Raw genomic sequence first — 24,978 nt, forward strand, 5'->3', positions numbered from 1 at the left:
ATCTATGGAGAAAGCGGAAGATTCAACAACAAGGAACGCTCTGATGGTTTCCATTTGTGTGCGGTTCTGCCAGGCGGGTAATGCCAAGAGTTCCCACAGCACTGGAACGCAGCATAGAGTTCCAAGGCGACAGCAAACGCAGCGGCATCAAGCTGCCAGCCAGCCCGCATCGTCACTCGTCTCCACAAGACAGAAAGGTTCGGAAAACCTCCATATGATTGTCATTTAGACAGGCACGGCCTCTCACAAAATAATCACGGGCATTTTTTGCGGTTTATTGAGGGTACGTGTCGTATCGGGACGCGTGCGTTGCTAAAGTTAGCCTCGTTGGTCGCCGTGTTGAATGTTTCGCTATGGGTTCGTGTTAGCATGTTAGCTCATTGCTATCTGTCAAGACTGGCGAGCTAACGTTAGCACGCCGGCTAGCATCCGCTAGATGACCCTGCCCCACTTGATCGTGATGTCAGGACAAATAACTTTCAGTTTTAGATGTTTGTTTCTTTTTTCTCGTGTGTGTTTTTAGGGGTTAGGGGACATTTGACAGCTGCGTGCCCCAGAGGGGGTTGTTAGGATGGAGACATCGGGAAGAATAGGAAATACGCAAGACGCCTTGGACTTCACCGTGGAGAACGTTGAAAAGGTAAGGTTATCGTCATCTTGTTTTGTGCAGGTATAGTCTCGGACTCGAAAAGACATGCATGTAACTGCTGCATACAAGATGCTTACTTAACAGTCTACATTGTTACCTTTTACTCTGCACCTTTTCAAACAGCACCAACTAATGTGTCAGAAATAAACTTGGCACTGTGGAACATAATATTCACTTTAAATAGCTTGCTGGAAGCTAACGTGGCAGTATTGAGCACATCTTGACGTAGTGTTATAGTTAGTACATCTTGTCGAGGAGTACATAACGTGCAGGGGCGTAGTCAGGCTTTTTTTTTTTTGTGAGGTGGGCCTTGGTGACAAAACGCCTCACCAATTGGTGGGAGTAAACATGCACATGTTCATATGAACCCATTGCCTGTTTAGCCATTCAATAACTAAAATGTAAATGTTTATTATATCATCCACCTTCAAGGTTTCGTGAAATAGAAATCCAGACTTTTGCACATTTTCAATTCAGAACATTGCCAAACACATTCGTAATGTAAAAAGGAACAATTCTAAGTAAAAAAGCAACATTCTGCTGATCTTAATCTACTGTATTAGGTAATTACATTTTCTATTCTGTTTAAGGGTACTAACATGCACTGATTCACTAGCTAATAGCCAATCAGAGTGATCCGTTGTCACCAATTGCATAGTGCAACAAATGTCTAATTTCTTCAATCATAAAAGCATTATGATACAAAACATATTTTCTTCATAATTCTAAATATTGTCTTTCATCCATGTTGATTGGGAGCTATGGTGTCAAAATAATGGTCTTGTTGCACAGATCTTTAAACTTTAAATCAACAGTAGGGCCTGTTCATCCACCATTTTGTACAACATTGATTTCGGGTGCTGAACTGTGTGTAGTGTTGTGTTGCTGCCATAAATCTCCCTGCTGGGTGGCTACAGCCACTGACTGAAGGGGTAGGTGGGGGAGGATGGAGACAGGAAGGTGTGTGTGTCTGTATGTGTGTGAGAGAGCCGAGTTAATGTGCTGAAATGGAAGGGAGCGGGGTCTAGTGGGTGCAGAGTGGACCAGAGGGGGAGGGGCATATATAGAGGTTGGCGATGTCATGAAAGGCACAGTGACGATGCTGCTATTGTACTCACTCATTTATCATCTTTTAGTTGCATCCTCTCTTTTTTTCTAGTTAAGACAGGAAGCAAGTAACCATTGCATACATAATTAATGTGACTGTGAGGTTCATTCATAACTTATTCACATTCAAGTCATCTAAAGTGAAAGTACCTGATGTGCGTAATATTGACCATGTTTTCTACATCTCACAAAATTGTGCTTATACAGAACCTTGTGATGGCAACATACAGTATTACAGCAACAGTGAAGTGTTCTTTCATTATCTTGATGTCAGCTTTTCATTATGGGTTTGTACACCACTGCTGCAAACAGCATTTATCTACAAGTAGAATTGTTTTATTATTGCTGAGAGACTATTCAGAGTCCTGACGAAGCACTACTTTTGTCCAAATTAAACATCTCCTCCATCTTCAAGACACAAGTAGTCCCTTGGTATCACTGGTTAGAATGCTATGATCCTTGGCACCTTGATACCGCAAGATGGTGGCAGCTTGACCTCTTTCTAAATTAGAGCGCCTCAACTCACTTCAACATATTTCCCTTCTGCCAAGATGGCACTATTGGTGGACGCTCAAAATCCAAAGCATGAATACACTTACTGTGAGAGAGGAAACCCACCGTTCTGTTGCTGCTGTATTGTGTTTTGTATAGTCTTGATGGTGAATAGTCACACTCGCCAACTGAGTGTAATGTGCTCCATTGTGATGGTTGTTGGTGTGTGTAGATAGTTGTCTACATAAGACTGGAGATGATGGGTCCTTGCTCGGCGGTTGCACTTTTGTTCTTTCTTTGGTCCGGCGGACAACGCTCCGCATTGTTAAGCCACACACTGACATGGCCTCCAAAAGTGAAAGATGAGAAATGCACGCCACATCCTCATTAGCATTAACATTGACTCCATATGCAGCAGAATCGTTTGTCATCTTGTATTTCTGTGAAGTTTATTCATTTTATTTTTGTAATTTGCTAGACTGAAAACATCTGAAGTTAACATCAAACGCTGCAAAGCAAAACATTTTTTAAGACATTTTTTGTCTTTTGGGGCTCTGTTATTACTCATCTTTCCTCTTCCTCACATTCTCAGTCAACAATGCAGTCATATGAAAAAGTGTGAAAATATGCGCCCTTATTACCTTGCCAGTGAAAGCAGGTCTTATTTTTTCCATATCTCATTGCGTTTCATTGATTCTTTGCTGTGGCCTCTTTGCGTTAACTTGAGTCACTTGGCACAATTTACTGCGGCTTTGGCAAATATGAGAGCAGATGGCGAGGCTGTGACCGAGGGGACATTTTCACACTTGCGTCACTCCTCCGCCTTTCAGCGGCCGTTCTGTCGACAGCCCACTGTAGTACTCAGGTGCAGCCAGGTGGCACAGGCGGGTTCCCACTGTGAGTAGCTAGATAGTGGTCACATTGAGAAGTAGCTCAACGAATTGATGTCAAAGTGCCCTTGGGCTCGCTTTACAATTGTCATGTTACCAAACCCAGAAAATGACCTGAGATAGAAGCAGATTTATACACCAATTTTCATCTTTCTTATTCACAACATAAAGCAAAAAAACAACAACATTGCTAACTTTTAATTAAACATCCCATAAGTTGGGCCATTTGTAAATCAAGGTAGCCCTGTAGTCGGGGCTTTAAATGTCTGCCCGTCCGTCAAATATGAAATTAAACAACCAATTAGATCTTTTATCATCCAATAGGTCTTTGTTCATGATGAAAATCAGCTAGGCTGGGTGAAGATCATTTCCTTGCAATTAGAAGTTACCAGGCTCTGCCCGTGGTTGTCATGGTAACCAAAATCCAGAATCGCCATTGGCCCAGTATTATAGCGTTCTTGAATGTACCATAAAAACAAAACAAATTGAATTACTCTTGGATGTGTTTTGATGAAAACATGTCACAGACTTTTTTTTATGGGACACATGGGAATTGTTTCATGCATAACGTCCCCTTTAAATCTGTGAATGTGAGCAGTTAAGGCTTGGAAAGTAAAGTGAGGCCTGTGAGCTTCAGTAATGATCTGCCACCATCACGTTGCTGCGTTCAACTCTAAGAGTGCAATTAGCCGAATAGGGAAGTAGAGCAGTGATGACTCACAAAACATCCTAATGCACATTTGTTTGTTACAGTGATGGAAGATTGCCAGAGCTTCTTCATTTTTCTCCTTTATCCACCTTTTATGCATTAGAAAAAGAAAGCATGGCTTCATGACCAAAATGGGAAATGAAATTTCTAAAATGTCTTCTAGCCAGACAGAATATTAATATTACATCAGAAGTGGAAAGGAAATGATGAGTAGAATTTAATTAAAGCCTTCCAGGGTGAAAGCATGGCCATCATAAAACCTTTAACAGGTCGGCACGAAATGTTTGAACTCACATTTCTTTCAACTCAATCGTTTTTTTTTTTGTATAAGATATATAAATTTCACCAAATACTGTACCGACTAACTTTCTCCACACTTGACATTTTCATGTGTTTTCCCGCCAACATTATAGCCCAGTTTCCAAATAATTTAGATTTTCCATGCATGACATGCAACCAGATACGAGTTACAGCTTCAACCGCATTCAAGCAGTTTCAATATGAATTTAATATAAAAGCTCTCGTGGGCACGATTATTGCTTCGTCTGACCTGTCAGCAGTTTGAATGTTGTGGCTGATGAATGGTTCCATGTTGTTAAACCTGGCTTTTATTGCAAATTTGTCCCTGCATGCGTTCATAAGCCATCATTCATCTCTGCTGTTCTCCAGCCCCCTTTGCTGCTCAGTACCACTCAGCAGCTGTACTTCAGCGCGGCGTTTTTTAGGTCAACGCGTTTGCTAATAGCATAAAAAGTGTCCTGGGGCTTTTTTGGGAACGATATTAAACAATGTTGCTGGCATTTTACACTTTTATTTCAAGTGGAACTGGAGTTTAGGGCAAAATAAAGGAGGTTTATTTATGCAATGGCCAAGAACATCAACTTTAATGCACACAATATTCTAGACTAGACTTAAACTAAATCATCTCCAAAACATTATTTCGGGTGCAGCCCACGCGGCCCGGTACCAGTTGATCCACAGACCAGTACCGGTCCGCGGACCGGGGGTTGGGGACCACTGTTCTAGACCAAATATATGTCAGAGTCCTCTCATTGTTCTGGGTTTTATCAAATAAAAATAATTTGGAGTAATTCTAAATAAACTAAAACAGTTTTTTTTTTAATTTGTTGTTATAATTAATGAAAGCTTCTAGGTTTCACCTGTAAATGTATTCAGGCTTAAAGGGGAACCCAAAATAATTCTTTGAAATATGTTTGATGGGACACCACTAGTCCGAACACAGCATTCGGATTAATATTGCATTTGTGCAATATGAATTAAGTAGAAAAATCCACCCACTTTTATTGACCTTAAGGGCCGGCCATTTTGCCGTTTGCTGTCAACCAAAAATGATATCTCAGTTGTTCGGGACTCAGGACTAGATAAAAATGTTTGGATTTAGCCATTTAATTCATATTACTCGAACACAATATTAATCAGAGCGTGTTTTTGCCAAGAACATTTATGTGCTGGTTTCCTCTTCAATGTTATGTTAATTGAGTTGTATTCACCTTTGTTTGTATTTGCTGTTAGGCCCTTCACCAGCTGTACTATGATCCCAATATTGACAACAAGAATCTGGCCCAGAAATGGCTTATGCAGGCCCAGGTGTCCCCTCAAGCATGGCAGTTCTGTTGGGCTCTGCTCAGCCCAGACAAGGTACAAAATTCACATTCAGTCACATACATATTAGTAAAACCGAACGATATTCATCGTGTCACTCCACAGGTCCCGGAGATCCAGTATTTTGGGGCCAGCGCACTCCACACCAAAATCTCCCGCTACTGGTCGGACATCCCCAGCGACCAGTATGAGTCACTGAAAAGCCAGCTGTTCACACAGATCGCCTGCTTCTCCTCGGGTGCCAAGATGGTGCTAACGCGGTTGTGCGTGGCGCTAGCATCACTAGCGCTCAACACCATGCCAGAGGCCTGGCCCGGCGCCGTGTCCGAGATGGTGCGAGTGTTCCAGGAGGAGGGCGGAGGGATTGACGGGCGGGCGCGCTGCCTGGCACTGTTGGAGCTTCTCACCGTCCTTCCAGAGGAGTTCCAGACCAGCCGTTTGCCACAGTACAGAAAGGGACAGGTAGGTTGGTTTGTTTGACGTCCATTCAGCCATTTCCTGTAGCGTAATTACCATATTTGGGTTAAGTGTTACTCACATTCACATGAGCACCTATTGATAGTGTACAACCTTCAGTGACCCTTTGTTTACTTTTGACAAGCAAAGAGGAAATCACCTTGGACTAGGAATGTCTACCGTTCATATTTCAATCAGTTTGGTTCCGATTCCCCGTACATGGGTTTCAGAAGGAAAAGGATGACCAAATTGTTAACTTTGATTACACGCCCTACCCTACTGTTGCGATGTATTTTCCAGGTGAACTTTGAGGTTGGCTCAATTTTGGAAGTTCCAATGTGTAGATGCTGTTACTACAGTGTCACAAATCCTATTCTTCTTCCTTTTAGGTCCGGGGTGCCTTGGGACAGGAGTGGGGCTCCGTGTGCCCATTGCTGCAGCAACTGTTGCGACGGACGGACAGCCCTGGAGCGGTGAAGGCCCGGGTGCTCCGCTGCTTGTCATCGTGGGTGTTGCTGGATGTCCCGCTCAGTGAGAGTGAGAGTCTGGTGCATGACTGCTTTGTCGCCCTGCCTGACCCCGAACTCTTTGACACCGCTGTGGAAGCGCTGGTTAACGCCATCTCACAGCCTGACTCTCAAAGGTACGTTCCAGTGTACAGATATGGTCAAACGCAAATGAGAAGTTGGGGACACAAAGCAGCCAAATGTGATGTATTGACTGTGTTTTCCTAAGAAAATCCTTAAATGCATTCCATTCTTGAATGGAATGTGTCGTTATGAAAACAAAAACAACAATTTCCCGGTGGCTACATTTGATGTATTATCGCTGTGTCACCTAGCAGACGAGTCTTATTGTGATTGAAAACTTGCTAAGGTATTCGGTAAGTTGTTCACAATGGAACGATTCAAGGTTAGCTGAAAACTAGGCTTATCTTTATCACTTGCTTGCTTTAATAGATTCATATCAGCATTCACACAAAACAAATCTTCACTAGAAAATGATTTCCACATACAAGGAAAATTGTGTGCTCATAACAACTTTATTCATCGAAGAATAACCAATGTGAAGAGGTTAAGCAAAGCTACTAAAAAGTTCCATTTGTAATCATTTGTTTATGTTTTGGCCCTTTAAAAGAATGCATTCAGATGAAAATGCTTTTATCTAAAAAACAAAATACAAGTTTGTTCAACATTTGGATTGATTTACTCTTTGAAGCATGTATATTGATTTGTTTAAACAGTAAATTTATTTAAAGTGCAAAATCACTGTGGGAAATGGCCTAATACACTTCACAAAATATATATGGCCCTATATGACCCACCATATACACATTTTTTTTTACCATGGATATTCCATTATAACTATATGAATGAAAGCTTGTCGTGGAAATATGGGAAAAATATCTGGTATTGAAGTAATGTTTTTACTGCATTGGGAACAGGCAGAGTGGGTGGGCACTGGTTGGGCATAAAAGGAGGGAGGGTTTGTGATGGAGGGGCATGTTGACAGCTAAAAGTGGGGAGGAAAGGCAAGGGGGTGGAGAAGGAGAGCGCATGTCTTGGTTGGCTGGCGTCGCTATGGTTACAGAGCCAGGGCAAGATGTCATTGCAATTGGTCGATGCAGATGTGGCAAGCGCTCGTTACCCCTTTTCTCCAAAGTGAGCATGGGGGGCGAAAAGGATGGTGGTTCTTACCGCTGCTCCAGACTGTTCAGCATCTAGATGCTGACGTGTCACTTTTAATGTGATGAGTAGTCTTAATAGTTTTAATAAAAGGCAAGCCTCAAGCTATTTTTACATCCTCCTGAAATCTATAGATTGATGTTTATTCCCCCGCCTATTAGCCCCCCCCCCCCCCCCCCCCCCCCCCCCCCCCCCCCCTGCCTAGGGTTCTCTTCTGTTTAAACTCATCACAATCAACTCATCTGAGAGCACGCGATTGGTCTAGCTGCGTTCTGTTGCCAGGCAACCTTTTTCCCCTGTCTCTGAGGTAATTGCAGAGGGGATCGCAACAGGGAGTAGTTGGGAAGCGTACCGTTGAAGGGGAGCAGGGAGACCGCAACAGACCCTCCCCATAATACCTCCAAAACTGACTTCTTGATAGTTAAACGCAAATAATTGGGTCTCTGGAGTTTCTACTCATCCACAAAATGTATGTCAAATAATGTTTTCTCAACTGAATGCATTCAACACCATTAATTTGTTACAGACCACAAAAAAAACATCCAGAAAAAAAATGCATCATGTGACTCTTCCTTGAAAGGACACGACCCGTAACTTTACAGCCAGCACCTGTTAAAAATGAATGAGCTGTTAAGTGCTACTTGCAGAGTCAGTTTGTCGGCAAGACACGGGAGCATGTAATATGGTGTTCATCTGATATATATTAATTTGTGATGCAGTTACATTCATGTATGGATGCTGTTTGTGGATGTTAATTCACGAACCTTGCTGCAACCACGCCCCTTATCGACATTGTCCAAAGGTCCCCGGAGGACCGCGCACACACACACACACAGCAATTTTTTTTCTTTTTGCTTTTTCACACACGGACACACACACACACTCGGACACACATCGCCTATGACATTTCAACACACATACACGCCCTTGATCTTTAAATGTCACGCTATCTCATGACGCCATTAAGGATGACATTGTCTCATGATGTCGTGCAAGCTAATCCCAGAGTGAATTAGCTGCGTGTGAATGTTTTTCAGTCAAGTGAGAGAGTTATAGATGAAGAGGAAGACAAAATACTGGATGATTGCAAAGCAATAGCTTTGATTTCAATCTTGTGTAGGTGTTAATTGCTAGGTGTGTCGGATCAGATAAAATAAATAGCCCCCACTTTCATGTATCAACACAAAAAACAAGAAAAAATCCGGGCACAAAGTGTCCCTGATCAACATGTGTTTGGAAAAGAGTGTCAAGGATCCGTTCACAGAATTGGACAAGAGATCTGAAATTTATTTTGCAGGTGCCCATTTCTTGCTCAATCTTTAGTTCATGAATGCAAGACTAATTTAGCCAACATTACTGATTGACACAAACTTGAGTGGACATTTCTATCATACATGAATGCACGGAATTGTCTCAAGGATCTATTTTGAGTGAACTTCAAGGCTTTACTCTGACTTACTTCCACAATGAGCCTCAACTATGTACAAGTCGGTATCCTTGATGAATTGTTAACTATCTTTTGTGTGCTTGTGTCGTACAGGTACGTGAACACGTTGCTGAAGCTGGTCCCCCCAGTGCTGGCTCTCCAGGACCAGCTCAGAGAAGCCGTCCAGAGTGGCGACATGGAGACTTGCCATGGCATTTGCCGCATTGCCGTCACATTGGGAGAGAACCACTCCAGGTTGGTTTGTGCTCTTCTGAATTATATGTTTACACTTGGATCCCTAAGAAATTGTCGTTAACTAAAGAAAATTGGCTTAGTTAGAACCACTAATTTCATACTTGGTAAAAAGTGTATTTGGGGAAAAAATATTAAATGAACAAATAACATCTTTGATCATGTAAATAGTAAATACAAAGAACATACAACAATATAACAAGAGTCGCCTACGGCAAAAACTATTTTGATATTTTGTCTGTAATTAATTTAATGAAAATTATTTGTAAAATTAATACATTCCGTGATTGGTCATTACCTGAGCCTTGAGCAAAGTTGCTTTTTCTGTTGGCAGCAAATGGCATGTGTTTGTTAAGGTATAAAATACACATGAAACATATTTTAGATATTAAATTATTGACAACATATTAACCTTTTACTGCTGAAAATGGCCAAATAAGCTTAGTATCCCTTTTAAAAAAAAAAAAAAAATCAACAAACCAGAAGCACTGTGAAATTGAACTAGCTCCGAGGTTTTAATTATGTCATTTTAGTTAAATAATACATATAAAAGGAACCCAATATTTTTTCTACTTCTCTTCTTAGGATTCTGCTGGAGCAGTTGGATCACTGGCAAAGCTTCCTGGCTTTAGTCAACATGATCATGTTTTGCACGGGCATCCCTGGCCACTACCCAGTCAACGAGACTACCAGTTCGCTCACACTCACCTTCTGGTACACGCTGCAAGTAAGGCTTCACTTTGGCCATCTGCTGTGTTCGTCGCGCTACTTAAGATTGTCTTTCATTGCCTTCCAGGACGAAATCATGTCATTCGAGTCAAACAAGCAGACAGTGTACCTGCAGGTGTACAGGCCGGTGTATTTTCAGTTAGTGGACGTTCTGCTCCACAAAGCTCAGTTCCCTTCGGACCAGGAGTACGCATCCTGGTCCTCAGATGAGAAAGAGCAGTTTCGTATCTACAGGTTGGTGGCTCTGCAAGCGCTTGGGATTTTTTTTTTCTCTTGAAAGAGGTTAAATATAGCGTCTCTCCTTCAGGGTGGACATCTCCGACACGCTCATGTATGTGTATGAGATGCTGGGTGCTGAGCTGCTGAGTAATCTCTATGACAAGCTGGGACGACTCTTGACGAATACAGAGCAGCCCACGTCATGGCAGGTGGGTGGGTCGATGTGTGTCAGATGACATTTCTCAAAATATCCACATGTAGGCATTTCAGACATCCAACTTTCTTATTTATTTTAAGCTATTACAAAATATAAATTGCTAATGCTCGTTTTACCTCAACCGTTAACGATAACGTTAAAAAAAAAGAAAAAACAGATCAGACAGCAATGCTTCAAAATAAAATGTAGGATGTCAAATAATGTTTGAAACCAACGGCATTGAGATGCTTTTATTTTGAAGGTACTCCTTAAAACAAGTTCTTGACAATCATCTACTTGATCATCTTTACCTCAATGTGAGCAGCATTTGATGTAAAAATTGCAGGGTTGGGGTTTTTTTTTTTGATTGACATACTTCTTTCCGCGATCTCAAAACAAAGTTTAGCTGAGTAGATGGATGATGATTAAGACTTAGATGCCAAAAACGATGCGTCCAATGGACAATGCGTCCAAACGTTTTTCTTCTGAGGGCTACATACTGAAAAGTCTAAAGATGGAAGGGCCATTTTGACTTTTTTTTTTTTAAATCAATCACACCAAAATCAAGCAATCGCTTATGGTTTATATGCTTTGACTGTTGATACTTAAGGGTTGACAACATTTTGGGGTTTGAAGAAAAATGGAGGAAATCCCTTTATGCTTCTAAGAATTCATTATCTTCTTCACCATTGCCATCTAGGGAAATGTTACTAGTTAAATTTAAGTTTTGCATTGTTCGAAAAGCCCTTTAAATATGTGCAACAAATTTATTAGCAGCAAATGTAATTATTAATCTATGCTGCAAGCCACTTAATAATGGTCATAGTTTGGGCACCTTGCAAGACAATAACTGAAATGTCGTTTTCCAGCACATAGAAGCTTTGCTATACGGTTTCCAGTCCATCGCGGAGACGATAGACGTCAATTACTCTGACGTCATTCCGGGCCTCATAGGCCTAATCCCCAGAATCAGCATCAACAATGTTCAGCTGGCCGACACGGTCATGTTCACTATAGGTGAGACCTTTACCTCATAGACAAATTTTGCTTCTATTATGCAATGAAGCATTGTGAGCAGGGTGCACACTTTCTTTTCACCAGGCGCTTTGGCTGAGTGGTTGGCGGACCACCCGGTGATGCTGAGCAGCGTTCTGCCCCTGGTGCTTCAGGCTTTGGGCAACCCAGATCTTTCCATCTCATCCGTTTCCACACTAAAGAAGATCTGCCGCGAGTGCAAAAGTGATCTGCCGCCTTATGCCACCAACATAGTAGCTGTATCGCAGGTCCGTTTTTTTTTTTTTTTTTTGCCATGACCATGTTAAAGTTCATATGCATGTATTTATTACGCTCTTTTCATTTTTGTTACAGGAGGTTCTAGTAAAGCAGATCCACAAGGTCAGTTTATGGTATTCATCTCATTTACTTCTATAAGTGGTTCATTGAAAATGCATCATGATTTATGGCAGTTTACCAACTTTTGTTCAGCCAAGTCACCATTTTACATTACACACCAGCAAACAAAAATTTCATGAAACGTTGATACATGGGTCAGTTTTATACCTTCTACTATTTAATAAAACATTTAATTGTTCCACCCATGCTCATAGATAAACAAAGTTGCATTATTTGTTGGAAATAACTTTCAAACCAACTAAAGGGAAATGTGATCGCTTTCTTTGGCACACCCGAGGATCTCTCATGGCACTTACGTGTGCTACAACACACTAATAAGGGACTCCGAGCAGTATGGAAATTTCTTAGAAATAAGTATGTATAACAGCATAAAAAAAGCACTATCGCTACTATCGGTAATACTAGCCTGTGAAAAATAAAAAGTTGCATATAATCAACACCTCTTGTAATAGATTGGGAGGAAACAAATGCTGTTTCATCCATTCTTGAGTTTAAATTGATTTGCAGCTTAATTAGTTTTTTTTTCTGCCAAAATTCAGCATTGGTCTAAAAAAAACCAAACAATCCAGTTAAGTCTGGGCCTTACTTTCTTCCTTCTATTTTACAAAGCTTTTATGTTATGCCAATTAAAATGACGCTTTCTTAATTTGAATTGGCCTCCTTTTTTCCTAGACGAGTCAGTGCATGTGGCTAATGCAGGCGTTGGGCTTCCTGCTTTCTGCGCTGCCTGTGGACGACATCCTGAGGAACCTTCACTCCCTAATCACGCCTTATATTCAGCAACTAGAGAAGCTGGCGGAAGAGACGGTGCGTGGACCAGAACCCACATACCTGTATACACACACAAAACCCTTTTCAATATCTATGACTTCAATTATTTATGTATTTTTGTTGGGGCTAAAACACATTAATTTCATTTTGCAAAATTGATTTGCTAGACACATTATGAGTAAATTGAAATAGGAGCTTTGTTACTGAAAAATACAATTCATGAAGTGGCATAGTACTAGAGCAAGCTCGGCTGGACTCTGGCCAGCAGTAACAGCCGTGTGCGTCTGTGTGGTGTCACTGCTGTGGAACATTTCCAACATGCACAGCCTACACAGTTATACTCGCTCATCACGCTTTTACATGTGCACCCAGCAACGCAGACTACATTTTTGTTTCTGCTTTGAAGTAGTCAGTATTTCAGTCAGGGGAGCCTTTTTCCATCTACTGATTAACGAGCGTGGAACAGTTGCCGCCGATCGCTGCGGGGTGCTACCAGACATCAGCCAAGATGAATCTTTTCCTTCATCTTTGTCCGCAGCCTACACACACACACACACACACACACACACACACACTCGCAGGAACACACTACCTCATCGATCCTTGTTGCCTCCCAGCTGTTGTTTACTGTCTTGCATTTGCTTTGTCAGCATGACATCAGACTGGCAAATGAGCTCGGATGCCCGTCGCTGGACTAATAGTGGCTCCTAGTGGGCAGACCTTCAGCCTCGAGTCTAGGGAGGTGTCGAATTATAGAACATAGCGTGGCCATTTGTACTGTGTCGCATCACCATGGAAACAACAGTCACTAAAACTGGGTGTTAGGTCATTAACCGGATGAAATATGATTGGATATACTTTTCCAATAAACAAACAAACAAAAAATACAGTCTGAGTGAGTTTTTTGGCACACCATGTAAAAATTGGTATTATGTATGTTTTTTGTTTTTATTATTTGATGCCTTTAGCAGAGCTTTCCTTGGCTTATACATAAAGTACTTTTTTTTTTTTGCTTGGGGTACCCAAACATTTTGGCACACTAAAAGCTTGCTTATGCACTGATCTTAATGCATTATGCTCGAACACGTGCTGGTCATGAGACATACATAGCACATGACTTTTGTTGTATAAATGTGTGCTCATGATTGACGCAAGTCATGCGAAAGAAATCTAATTAGGCGGGAGCTTGTTAGTTGTAAACCAAAGACGGGTTTATTAAGTCAACTGCAAAGGCATCTATTGGGGGGAAGCTTTTATTAAGTCACATCTCTGTCTTAACTTCAGAAATGGAATAGGAATTATTGTTTGAATATTCTTCCTTGCCATATATACTGTTTGTTATTGTATATTTAAGTTTTTCTTATGTTTCTTTTCTGTTTTCTTCCATTTTTTCTTTCAGCCTAATCCGTCCAATAAGTTAGCTATCATCCACATCTTGGGGCTGCTGTCCAACCTGTTTACCACACTTGACATCAGTAAGCAGAATGACGAATCAGCGGATGGCTCTGCGCCTGTCAAAACAGCCCCTCCCCCTCCTGGACCCAACCCGGTTAGTGCTTCCCCATCACCACTTCTCCCTGCCATCATTACAAGTAATATGATGAGAAGAATGAATGTCACACTGAGTGCTGACATATGGAATGAGACACTTGCATAGCTTGAGGTTAAACATGCATTAGACCAAAGCTTTTGTCCATATAAAGTGAGCTAGTTTTGTCACGATAACATGATCAATGATTGAAATGGAACAATTCCTTCACAGATCAATTCATCCCGCAAACACACGCACACTCATACAAAATCCCGTGCAGTATCTACCTTTTTTAAATGGGCAAATTAATAATAATAAAACATAAAATAATCATAAAACACAGAAACAAGGTCAGTCTTACCATCAGGAGGAATGGTGCTGCTTACTCCTGTCTGCAAGCAAATAATTAAATGATTTTTCAAAATAAAACATATCCCATCCTGTCAGTCGCAGACTTACTCAAATGCAGGATTTTCTTGAGTTTTTCTATGGCTTGCTACATCAGCATCTTTGTGACTACCGTTAACTGCGGTTGCAGGCACAGCTGGGTGCTTTCCATTTATGTGGTAGACTAAAGTTTAGCCTATTCTTTGGTGAGCAATCTTCTCAATCAATCAATCAATCAAATTTTATTTATATAGCCCTAAATCACCGAAGTCTCAAAGGGCTTCACAGATGAAAGAATCTCACAAAGAATGCATATCACTCTAACAAAGATGCCGTCGCGGGTTTAAAGTTTGATTTACCATTCATCGAATCGACAACTCTCACATGCTCTTCCATTTTCATGTCTTCCTTCTGCTCCTGAACTTGCCCTCCTCCCCATGAAAGGAGCCTGTCTGTGTATACCAAACACAATGACAGCCGCGTCAATTTTCATTCCACGGTGTGATTGACCTTTATTTTGCAAACGCTAAGAACTCAAGCTCAAGAAGTCCGATGTCTTAAACCACAGGTGTCGAACTCCGGGCCTCGAGGGCCGATATCCTACATGTTTTCGAACCTTTTCCCTCAAAAACACCTGATTCAAATGATTGGGATCATTTTGAAGCTCCTGCAGAGCTTGCTAATGAGCTAATCATTTGAATCAGGTGTGTTGGGGAAAGAAAACCGGAAAACATGCAGGATGTCGGCCCTCGAGGACTGGAGTTCGACACCTATGTCTTAAACAGATCTAATCAGCATACAGAATGCTTTAAATCGGATATTATAAATAATAAGATAAACGCAATTAAAAAACATAATTCTTTGACTTTGAAGAATAGTCAAAATAACAAAATAATTTATTTTGACACCCATCCAAACACTATTACTGTACTTCTCATCAAAATGTAAATCCAAGACCAAGTTTAATGTCTTCAACACAATATAAGTGGTTTGAAGGAGAACGCATGTTACCTCTTGTGTGCCTACAGGTGGTGGTTGTCCTGCAGCAAGTGTTTGCCCTCATACAGAACGTACTCAGCAAGTGGCTAAACGACTCGCAGGTGGTGGAGGTGCGTCACCTCCTTCTTTCCGTTGCTGAAATGTGATGACATTTGTTCCTTTCTATCTGACATGTAAGCTTGACGCTATTTCGCCTCTCAGGCGGTGTGTGCCATCTTTGAGAAGTCGGTAAAGACGCTGCTGCACAACTTTGCCCCCATGGTCTCGCAGCTGAGCCAAATGTTGGGACAGATGTACAGCACCATCCCTCAAGCATCGGCCCTTGACCTGACACGGCAGGTATGCACAAATAAATATTTATAGACACGAATGGTAGTGAACGAGTGAAATAAAGTGTCTTTGTTTTGACCGTGTCATCTGAATATGTTTACGTTATTTTTACTTATGCTCTTCTACTTGTTTTCTAATGTTGTTCTTTGTCACGGAAAAAAAAGAAAATCACTTGAGACAATAGTATGGGTTGCCAGGGCAACTCCACCAAGGAGTGTAGTGCTAAAAATAACCAACTGACTATGACTATAGATCTTAAAGGATCTTAACAGGTTGTTTACATTCATTCAGGTCTAATTCTGCGGCATTTTGTTGCCATTGTTTCAGTTGGTCCACATCTTTGCCAGCCAGGCAGAGCATTTCCCGCCCATCAAAGCTCTCTTTGAGCTTGTTACCTCTGTAACGCTGTCCATCTTCCAGCAAGGTAGGACTTGGTAATATTGTGACATGCGCCCCAAAGAAAGAACGTTGAATGTGTGTGTGTTGCCTTTCATTTCACATGGTCCAAAGTACCACACAGCACAGATGAATGAAACTACACTTTGCATTTTTCATATAATTTTCTCTACAGAGACCTATTTCTCACTGTGGCAATACTGGTGTTGCTACATTTTTAAAGCTAAACTGACTGCGACATAAAACACATCACTGTTCAAATGTTTACTTGAATATTCTGTGTCAACTTGTTGAAATATTCAGGACATTCGCCAGACATGACACTTGCTACACTTGCATTGCGTAATGGGTCGATGCTAAAGCCGTAGTGGAAAATTCTGCCTTCACCAAGATAGTGATGCTTTCATGGTACTGTCAGATAGATGTTCAATTAACTATGCAAATTAAAAGTTTAAACTTGAGCCATATAAAACAATGCAGCAATCGGTTCCCTAATGTGACTCTATGTAATGATAGTCTTGTATAATATTGACAAAAGTTTAATTTTGAAAAATATTTGGTAAAGTTTTTTTTTTTTTTTTTGCTACAAGAACAAACTTGTATCTTAGAACAATTAAATTGTATTCTGTATTTACCCATTAACTACATTTTTGACAAAAAAGTTTAAAAAAAAAATCAATTGTGTTTGTTTTAATATGAAATCTTTAAAAACTTTAGCTAACAAAATGTCTTTTTGGTTAAAAAACAAACTATTTTTGGTTAAAAAACAAAGCTATTGGTAAATGATGCAATCAATACACAATACACAGTTCAATTTAACATACAATTGAGGATTTTTATCCTCTTCTTTGTAAAGGCAGAATTTGTGCTGCAAATGATTTCATCAAAGTGTGACGGTGTACCTCATTTTTTGTTCCGTGACTGTATTGTTTCAGTATAGTCTGAAAATTTTCTTTTGGGAATTGGCACTCGGGCCATATATTGCACAGGGGAGGAAAAAAAAACAAAACGTTCTCTCCCGCTTTCATTTATGTTGCCTCCTCCCCTCTTCCGCCCCCCACCACTGTCTCCTGCCTACCTGCTTTCGATTGCTTCCGTAATGGCTGCTTCACTCCCTGACTCAAAACTTTTTCCTTTCCGAGCAGGTGCCTTTCTTCAGTAAGCGATCTGGTGTGTGTGTTTGTGTTTGGGGAACTTGGGTTCTTGAGCCTGAAATGTGTTTGGAGTGTGGGAACAGCGAAAGCTGGGCGCTCACTACAGACGTTGGCCTTGTAAACGTTAATTTTGACCCATCAGTGTCAGGCTGTTGGACTGCCTGTGTTTTTAAATGTTTTTTTTTTTTTTTTTAAAGATGTTTGCAATTGGTACTATTGTTTGAAATGAAAGTCTAGTGGTCTGTGTCCAGCATAAAAGGGAGGTTCTGCTAGCTGACCCTTTCCCAACCATTTATTCCGCATTGAGGGTTCATCTTTGGAGCAAAGGGGGATCTGGTGAGCTGGTTTCCAACACACCCTTCATGCTGATGCCTTTTCCTGAAACACAAGCCCAGATACTTGGGACGGTTCATCTAGTATATGTCCGCCTGTCTTTGGGTCACAAACTAGTGAAACATATCAAATTTTCCACCTAATGCTTAAGTGGCTTGAGATACCTTCTCTGGCAGAATATTGATAGGTTGACTTAGTTGATGGCCTTTGTGGCAAAAAAAAGGCAGAAGAATAAAAATAAAGAATGTAGGTAATTGGATGTTGGCTTGAAAATTTCCAGTTGACATAGAAATGTTGCCATTTACACAGAAAATGAGTGAAAAGGATATAAAAATGCTCAATTTTACATGTGCTGTGAAAGGATAATGTTGTATTTGGCTAATGCTGGAAAACTGTGGATTTCTGGGGCTAATATAGAAGAATAGGATTCGAATACTAACCATGCATAAGAGCCATTCAGTAGGGCCCAACCAAATAAATTGGACAGTAATGGCCCTTCAAATATTGACCAAAAATGGTCAGCCAAATTGATGCATTTTTGCAGATTTTTTTTTTTTTTGGACATTATACTAGCGATATCTAGTATTTACAATTTATTTCACACACATTCTCCATGATTATTCACATTTTACAACAACCTTTTCCTATGAAGTTTGTAAAAAAAATATTTGAGTCTTGGAATTAAATCATGAAGTAAAAATAAAAAAAAATGTTTCTTTTGATTCTGTGATACAATTCTTTTCCAGTAAAATATGACTGCCATTAAAATTCGGTAGTGTGGTTCCACAAAGTGCAAACTTGTATTTTTATTTTCAATGAGCTTTGTGCAGCCTATCAAACTTAAAAACTATGTTAAACATCCACCTTTTTGTGTCTTAATGCTGGTGACTCTCCAATCAGTTTGGTTGCAAAGTTTGCAGATTTCAGCTACCACAGAAATTATAGAGTTGAGTTAACTGAATGACCTTTAAAATTTAAATGAATCACCAAAGTTAAGGTTTTAACCTTATTAGACTTCCTTCAACCTCAAAAAAATCATTTATATAGAAAATGACATTTTGTCAGTGCATGTCAGTGGAATTCATATGGGACAGTGATATTGGACAAAGAGCAAAAAAAGACACCTTTCACTAAAATAATACATTGAAAAGATGGTTTGAAAAGGGTACCAGCTGCAGTCATCAAAAGTATCTAATTACTAGATCAATTAAAAAAAAAGAAAAAAGGATGAGTGCCCAGATTTTACAGGAACTGTAAAAAGGCCATAATATGATCTTCAAAATTGCTCCTCATGATCTGGCTGGTGTTTCAGGGTAAGGAGGTAAGCAAACGGGTGAGTTGGCCCCCTTTCCTCCAAAGCGTCACAGTAACAGAGGTGCCTCCTGGGTTCCCACTCCAAAGCCACTTTTTGTTCTTAGGTTTCTTCTGTTCCTCTCTTTGTTACTTCTTTCTGTTGTCGAAAAACAGACCCATATCAACGTCTCCTGCCTATTCCTTTCTTTCTTTCTTTCTCCCTCCAATAGTCCGCCAACGCTTCACACGCCCCCCCCCCCTCCCAATACGCCCCCCTTCTCTCCCTACCTCCCCTCTTTGTTCCTTACTCACATGTGAATTATTTCAATGAAATATTTTGAGTTCTCTTTTGAGTTCCACATGACTGTTGAATTTGTTCCGTTGCTGTTTGTATATTATTCTTATTCTCTTTTGATTTCTTAAGTTTCATCTTTATTATATTTTAGGACCCAGGGATCATCCTGATATTGTTGATTCATTTATGCAACTCCAAGCTCAGGTGTGTTTTTGGTTACTTATTTCACTCACTTTTGGGTTTCTCTCTTCCTCTTTTTCTAATCCCTCTTTTTCTCTCTGTGCTCTTCCTCTCCTCTCGTCTTGGTTAACGGCCCTTATAATGTCCTGTTGCGTATGGTGTGGCTTTGGAAATGACTTTTCGCCTCAAACGCTCAGCATTCTAACAGTCACCTTGCCAGAAAAAAATGTGATGGTAATTTTTTACTTGATTTGTTTGGTAACATGCAGGACAATGCATGCAAATGGAGGAAAAAAGTGTTTCCATTACATATTTTGACACCTTAAAATCCACCTCATTAGAGCGTAAAACTTTTTTGCAATATTTGGGAGTTTTTTTTTCCATTACCAATTTGCTTTTGCACAATTGTATACTACACAAATTTGACCGTAATGAAAACACGGACTGGCGACAACTAAAATGAATTACGAACGTTGCCCTTGGAGAAAAGAGCGAACGTGTAAGATCTATACAGAAAGGCAGTAGCACAAATTGAGAAAGCACCAACATTTTTGAAGAATTCAAGTACCGTATTTTCCGTACTATAAGGCGCACCTAAAAGGCTTTTTTTTTTAAGCCGATGGTGCGCCTTATAATCAGGTGCGCCTTATATATGGATCATTATTGAGATTGGGATTCGTAGATGGGGAATGAAGTGATAAAGTAAGCTTTACCTGTTTCTTTTGTGTGTTTACAGTTGAACAAGGTTGCTCATATCGACACTGAGTTGTTATGCTATTGAGAGTTTTGAGTTATTATTGTTATTACTTTGAGTATTGCTATATTGTGATTGAAAAAGTTTTAAAATATGTCATTAATTGAGGGTGCGCCTTATAATCCGGTGCGCCTTATAGTGCTGAAAATACGGTAAGTCATTTAGTTGAACAAGATGGAATGTTCCCCGTGTTAGTCACCAGGGTGACTGCTTAGTCTCTGAGCCGCTCTTCCTTTTCAAGTCATTCCAGCCCACAGCCAATCAGAGCCCCCAAAGTATTAATATTTAACTGTAATATTAATCACTTCAGACAAATTGGCTGAAGGATTGTCTGTCTTATTCAAATCTTTTTGTTGTTATTGTTGTTGTCTTCATTCCTCTCCCTTTTTGTTTTCTATCTTTCGATAGATGTATCCGCCATCTTTTTCCTGCTCTATCTGTCTTCTCTCCTCCATCCTGAATTAGTTGTTATGAGATGAGTTGTATTTCTCTTTATCTGCACATGTTGATTACCTGCACACTTTTGTTGCATATTCAACCAAAAACACACACATTAAAATACAAAGGTTTCAAGTCTCAGCCCAAAACCATCATTGCCTTTAGTTTTGACTTAAGTTTATGATTTCAAACCTTTGGTTGCAATTTTTTTTTTTGTTATACCTGCGGAGTTGTGCTTAGGAGCAGCTCATTGTCAGTTTTTGAAGAGTCAGGCAAGTGCTGCGGTCTGGTAGGCCGATCTGTTCTCAGCCCCATATTTCTCTCAGATCTGACTTCCAGGCAGGTAGGATAGGAAGTACTTTTTCACTGCAGCCTCTCAACAAACCGGCATAATGCTTTTGTTTGCTTCTTAGGCCCTCAAACGGAAACCCGATTTGTACTTGTCTGAGAACCTCGACGTAAAAGCCGTGTATCACTGTGGTAAGTTTGGGCTTTTCGGTGCCGCTTTTCCACCAGGCTGTGAACTACGAGTGTTGGTTGTTGGAAGTTCAAATTTGGTGCGGGAAATAAGTTCATTCCGACCGAGGTATTCAGTTGTGCCGCAGGAAATCATCTAATTTCACTTAATTGGGCCAAATCTATTTACTGATGACAAATAATGTAGGTTTTTTTCTCATCTCTCCATGCTAGTGACACAGTGACAAGGCAGAACAAATAAATATTTTTCAGATGGCAGAAGATGCGTAATCAACCTGGTTCCATTCAGACAACTAAAACAAAATCGAGACTCTCACACAGTAGTAAATTTATAAGTGAATTGATACCTTTTTTAAAATGTGGTAGAGATTTTTATTTTTTTTTATCTTGAAAGTATTACATTATCATTATGACTCTTGTAAGACTTTGACTTTAGTCTTGTAAAACCTTTGACTTTAACACTTTCCCTATTATTCCCATAAAAAATGTGGTCTTTTTAACAAAGTTTTCTCAAACACAGAGCTTTAGTCTTGCGATGTTATAACTTTAATCTTGGTTTATGTCCTGTAAATATTTGTGTTTTTGTCTTACTATAAAATTTTCAGTATGCATAATCTCAAATATACAAGTTTTTGATATGACTAAATCTGGAAAATATTACTTTCTAGCGCAAGAATATTAGTTTTTGTCCCTCCAAAATATTACTCTTTGTTTGGGTAAAATTACATCAAATGTTCGAAATGTAAATTTTTTTGGTCTCAAAAATAATTCACCCTTTAGCAAAAAATGATACTTTATTCTTGTAGTTATTTTAATCTTGCTTTTTGTCTGAATGTATAAATGTTGAGTCAAACTTTTTATGTAAAACACCATTTTTTGTGGAAAGTTTACAACTTAATTTTGTAATACTAAGATGTATTGTCACACAATTTTGGGGGGCTAAAAAATATTTAACTTAGTTCTCACATGATAAACTATGAAAAAAAAGACACATATCAAATATTTTTATGTAATGATGATTTAATTTTTTCAAGATTACAGTTTTAATCTCAATATTTTGTTTTTTAATTCACAGCCATCTTAAAAACATATCCCATGAAAATCAACCTGTACTACTTATAGACTCAAAACCTTTTTTCAAACATTTATTTCCAGTAACTATAAAATGCAGACACTGCCGTGACTACTTTTCTTTCTCATTTACAGGGCTTCTATCGCTTAAGTTTCCCGAGGCTCCAACTGTCAAGGCGACATGTCTCTTCTTTGTAAGCGCGCACATTGCAATCACTTTGGTAAAATGACGCTGGAGATGAAAACATGTTGCCGATGATCTCGTGTCCGTTTCAGACTGAGCTCTTGCCTCGTTGTTCAGACGTTCCCCCAGTAGCCAGGCTAATACAGGAGGACGGCAAGTTGCTGATCGATGCCCTTCTGGAGGTGAGAAATGCATGTCATGTAAAAATGTTTATTCAATAGTTGGGAAATGCCTTTTTGCTCAATAACAAAGACCACAAATTGTAACAGATTCCTATTCCGTATATTGTTTTCCACTCTTCCAGGGTATTGGCGGGGGGGCTTCCCGAAACTTGATGGACCAATTTGCGGAGGTCCTATTCAGCCTGAACAAGCACTGTTTCTCGCTACTCTCCGTGTGGCTAAAAGTGGCGCTGCAGCCACCGGGCTTCCCGTCCTCACGGGTGACATCATCACAGAAGGACCACTTCTCCCAGCAAATACTAAGGTAACACAATGGGCTAATTTGGACAATGTGAACCTAGTACTTATTGAAACAACAGTGGAACTGCTAGAATTCCAACATACTCCCATTCTGATTGACTCTTGAATTTTTTTCTTGGACTTTTTTCCATGTAGAGAGCGAGTAAACAAGCGTCGGGTGAAGGAAATCGTCAAGGAGTTTACGCTGCTTTGCCGAGGCCTGCACGGCACTGAGTACGCTGCGGAGTACTGAGCACCGACGCTGGGGGGGAAAAAAAAAACAGAACCCCAATGGGCGACGTTGCCACCAAGGAACTTGTGATGAAGGGACAAGACAAGGAACCTAATTAAAGGGACAAACACCCCTGTGGCTTTTAGGGAGGCTTTTTTTCCCCCCGTCCTCCTTCAGTTTCCCAGCATGCTTCCTCGTGTCCCCTAGGTTCCTTTCGCAGCAAGAGCCCTCAAAATGGACCCAAAAACAAAAATCCGTTTTGCAGGGGTGGGTCTCGTTCGGCTTCTCTCGATCTTCCTGTGGTTTCTTGGTGATTATCCATGTGAAATGATAATGGTATCGTAACGTAGCTACTAGACGTTCTCATTCAGGATGACATATATGAATACGTATATTATATATATATATATATATATATATATATAAACACAGATATATTGAGAAAGTTGTGCTGCTGCTATTGCGGAGAAAGTGATGTAATTGTTTTAGGGTGTGGGGCGTATTATGTACCGCCCTGTGATACCTGCTCTTGCCAAATGATCAAGTCGTGTGAGTATGTTACGCACGCCTTTCTTCAACGCGTTTGAAAATAAAGGACGAGAAGGGAACTCTGGGAAAAGCGGGGCAAACAGGGACGTTGCGAGAGCTTGATGTATCATCATTATTTCATCGTCAAATAAGGCTCTCAGAGGACAATATCCCTAAAGTTTGGACACATGAAAAAAAGCCACATTATTGTGTAACGTTTTCGACAGGACAGCACGGTGGCCCAGTGGTTATTCCACTTGCCTTGTTCAAGGCTTGAGCGCAAGTCATCTCGTATGGAGTTTGCTTCACCCTTGACTTCTTCATTGTCAAGATCATTTAAGACTCTATAAATTGTCAATTGGTTTGCGTTTTTACGTGTCCCATGGTTTACTAAATGAATATCCAATTTTGATGATTTATCAATATCGCAACTATTTCCAACATTTGTGATGCAATAACACCACATTCATGCTGTCATTGGCCCATGTGTCCAGACTTTAAGGCCACCATGTAATACGGTTTTCCTAACCTTGCACCGGTCATAAAAATAATCAAAATTGTCCATAGTAGTCATTTATGCGGCATATTTTGAGTGTGCTTGTTCATAGCTGCGTTTTTAGCCTCTTGTCCAGCGCACATATATTGGACCTACAAGAACACGAGTATAACCTCCTCATCTTTTACTTCATTAAAAAAAGACACTTCTTCAAGCCTCACAATTTACCAGACACACAGTCATGGATTAGACTCCCCGAAATCAGGAGCAATCGCCTCAACGAAGGATCCAATTAGAGGCAAGAATACCGGCCAAGGGGGCCATCATCAGCATTCAAATGTATCTACGCCCATCCACACTCTAATCCTGCTGTTTTATCCGAGGTGCCTGCAGATATGTAGCATGTGTTTGTGTTTGGTGGGTGAAGGTGGGGAAGCCTTTGGGACAATTGACCTGTTTGGATTAAGGAAATATCAGGCGTGACAGACTGGATGCTCATACATGTGAGGGAAAGAAGTTGAAACTTCAAGAAGGATTTGCTGAAAAATCGTGGGAGGTTTGAAATGTACATTGTTTTTTTTTGTACCTTGGCTTTAATTTATTAAATATATCTAAGACTGAAACTCATTTCTGACTTATCTGAAAGTACAATCATCCTGCAAAATGTTTTACAAAAAAATCCATATTAGAGAAACATGATTAATGGAAATACATTAAATATAGAAATGGTTGAAGCACAGAAATAAGTGTACTACGGTGAAAATTGGCGAATATTACAAAATAAAATAAATCGATAAAATGCGAACGAAATCTGAAAAATAC

The 24,978-nt window shown here is 40.1% G+C and overlaps 1 protein-coding gene across 2 annotated transcripts; it reads left to right on the forward strand.

The window, feature by feature from the left end:
- Positions 1-72: 72 nt before the first annotated feature.
- ipo13b (importin 13b) lies at positions 73-24,779 on the forward strand. 2 transcript variants are annotated; one of them, XM_088425724.1, is made up of 23 exons: positions 73-197; positions 524-640; positions 5,381-5,506; positions 5,576-5,932; positions 6,316-6,569; positions 9,152-9,292; positions 9,875-10,016; positions 10,086-10,252; positions 10,326-10,446; positions 11,303-11,450; positions 11,535-11,716; positions 11,802-11,828; positions 12,519-12,653; positions 14,017-14,166; positions 15,564-15,644; positions 15,736-15,873; positions 16,192-16,288; positions 19,487-19,539; positions 21,121-21,187; positions 22,391-22,449; positions 22,532-22,621; positions 22,744-22,925; positions 23,057-24,779. In XM_088425724.1, the coding sequence occupies exons 2-23, from the start codon at positions 572-574 to the stop codon at positions 23,151-23,153; spliced, it is 2,883 nt and encodes a 960-aa protein (XP_088281850.1). In that variant the 5' UTR covers positions 73-197; positions 524-571; the 3' UTR covers positions 23,154-24,779. The 2 variants fall into 2 exon arrangements, 1 of the variants encoding a protein (XP_088281850.1); XR_015866990.1 differs by lacking the exons at positions 19,487-19,539; positions 22,744-22,925; positions 23,057-24,779.
- The last annotated feature ends 199 nt before the right edge of the window (positions 24,780-24,978 follow it).

The sequence above is a fragment of the Hippichthys cyanospilos genome, chromosome 10 (assembly GCF_059441005.1).
Source record: "Hippichthys cyanospilos isolate Australia breed blue-spotted pipefish chromosome 10, RoL_Hcya_1.0, whole genome shotgun sequence".
Classification (NCBI taxonomy): domain Eukaryota; kingdom Metazoa; phylum Chordata; class Actinopteri; order Syngnathiformes; family Syngnathidae; genus Hippichthys; species Hippichthys cyanospilos.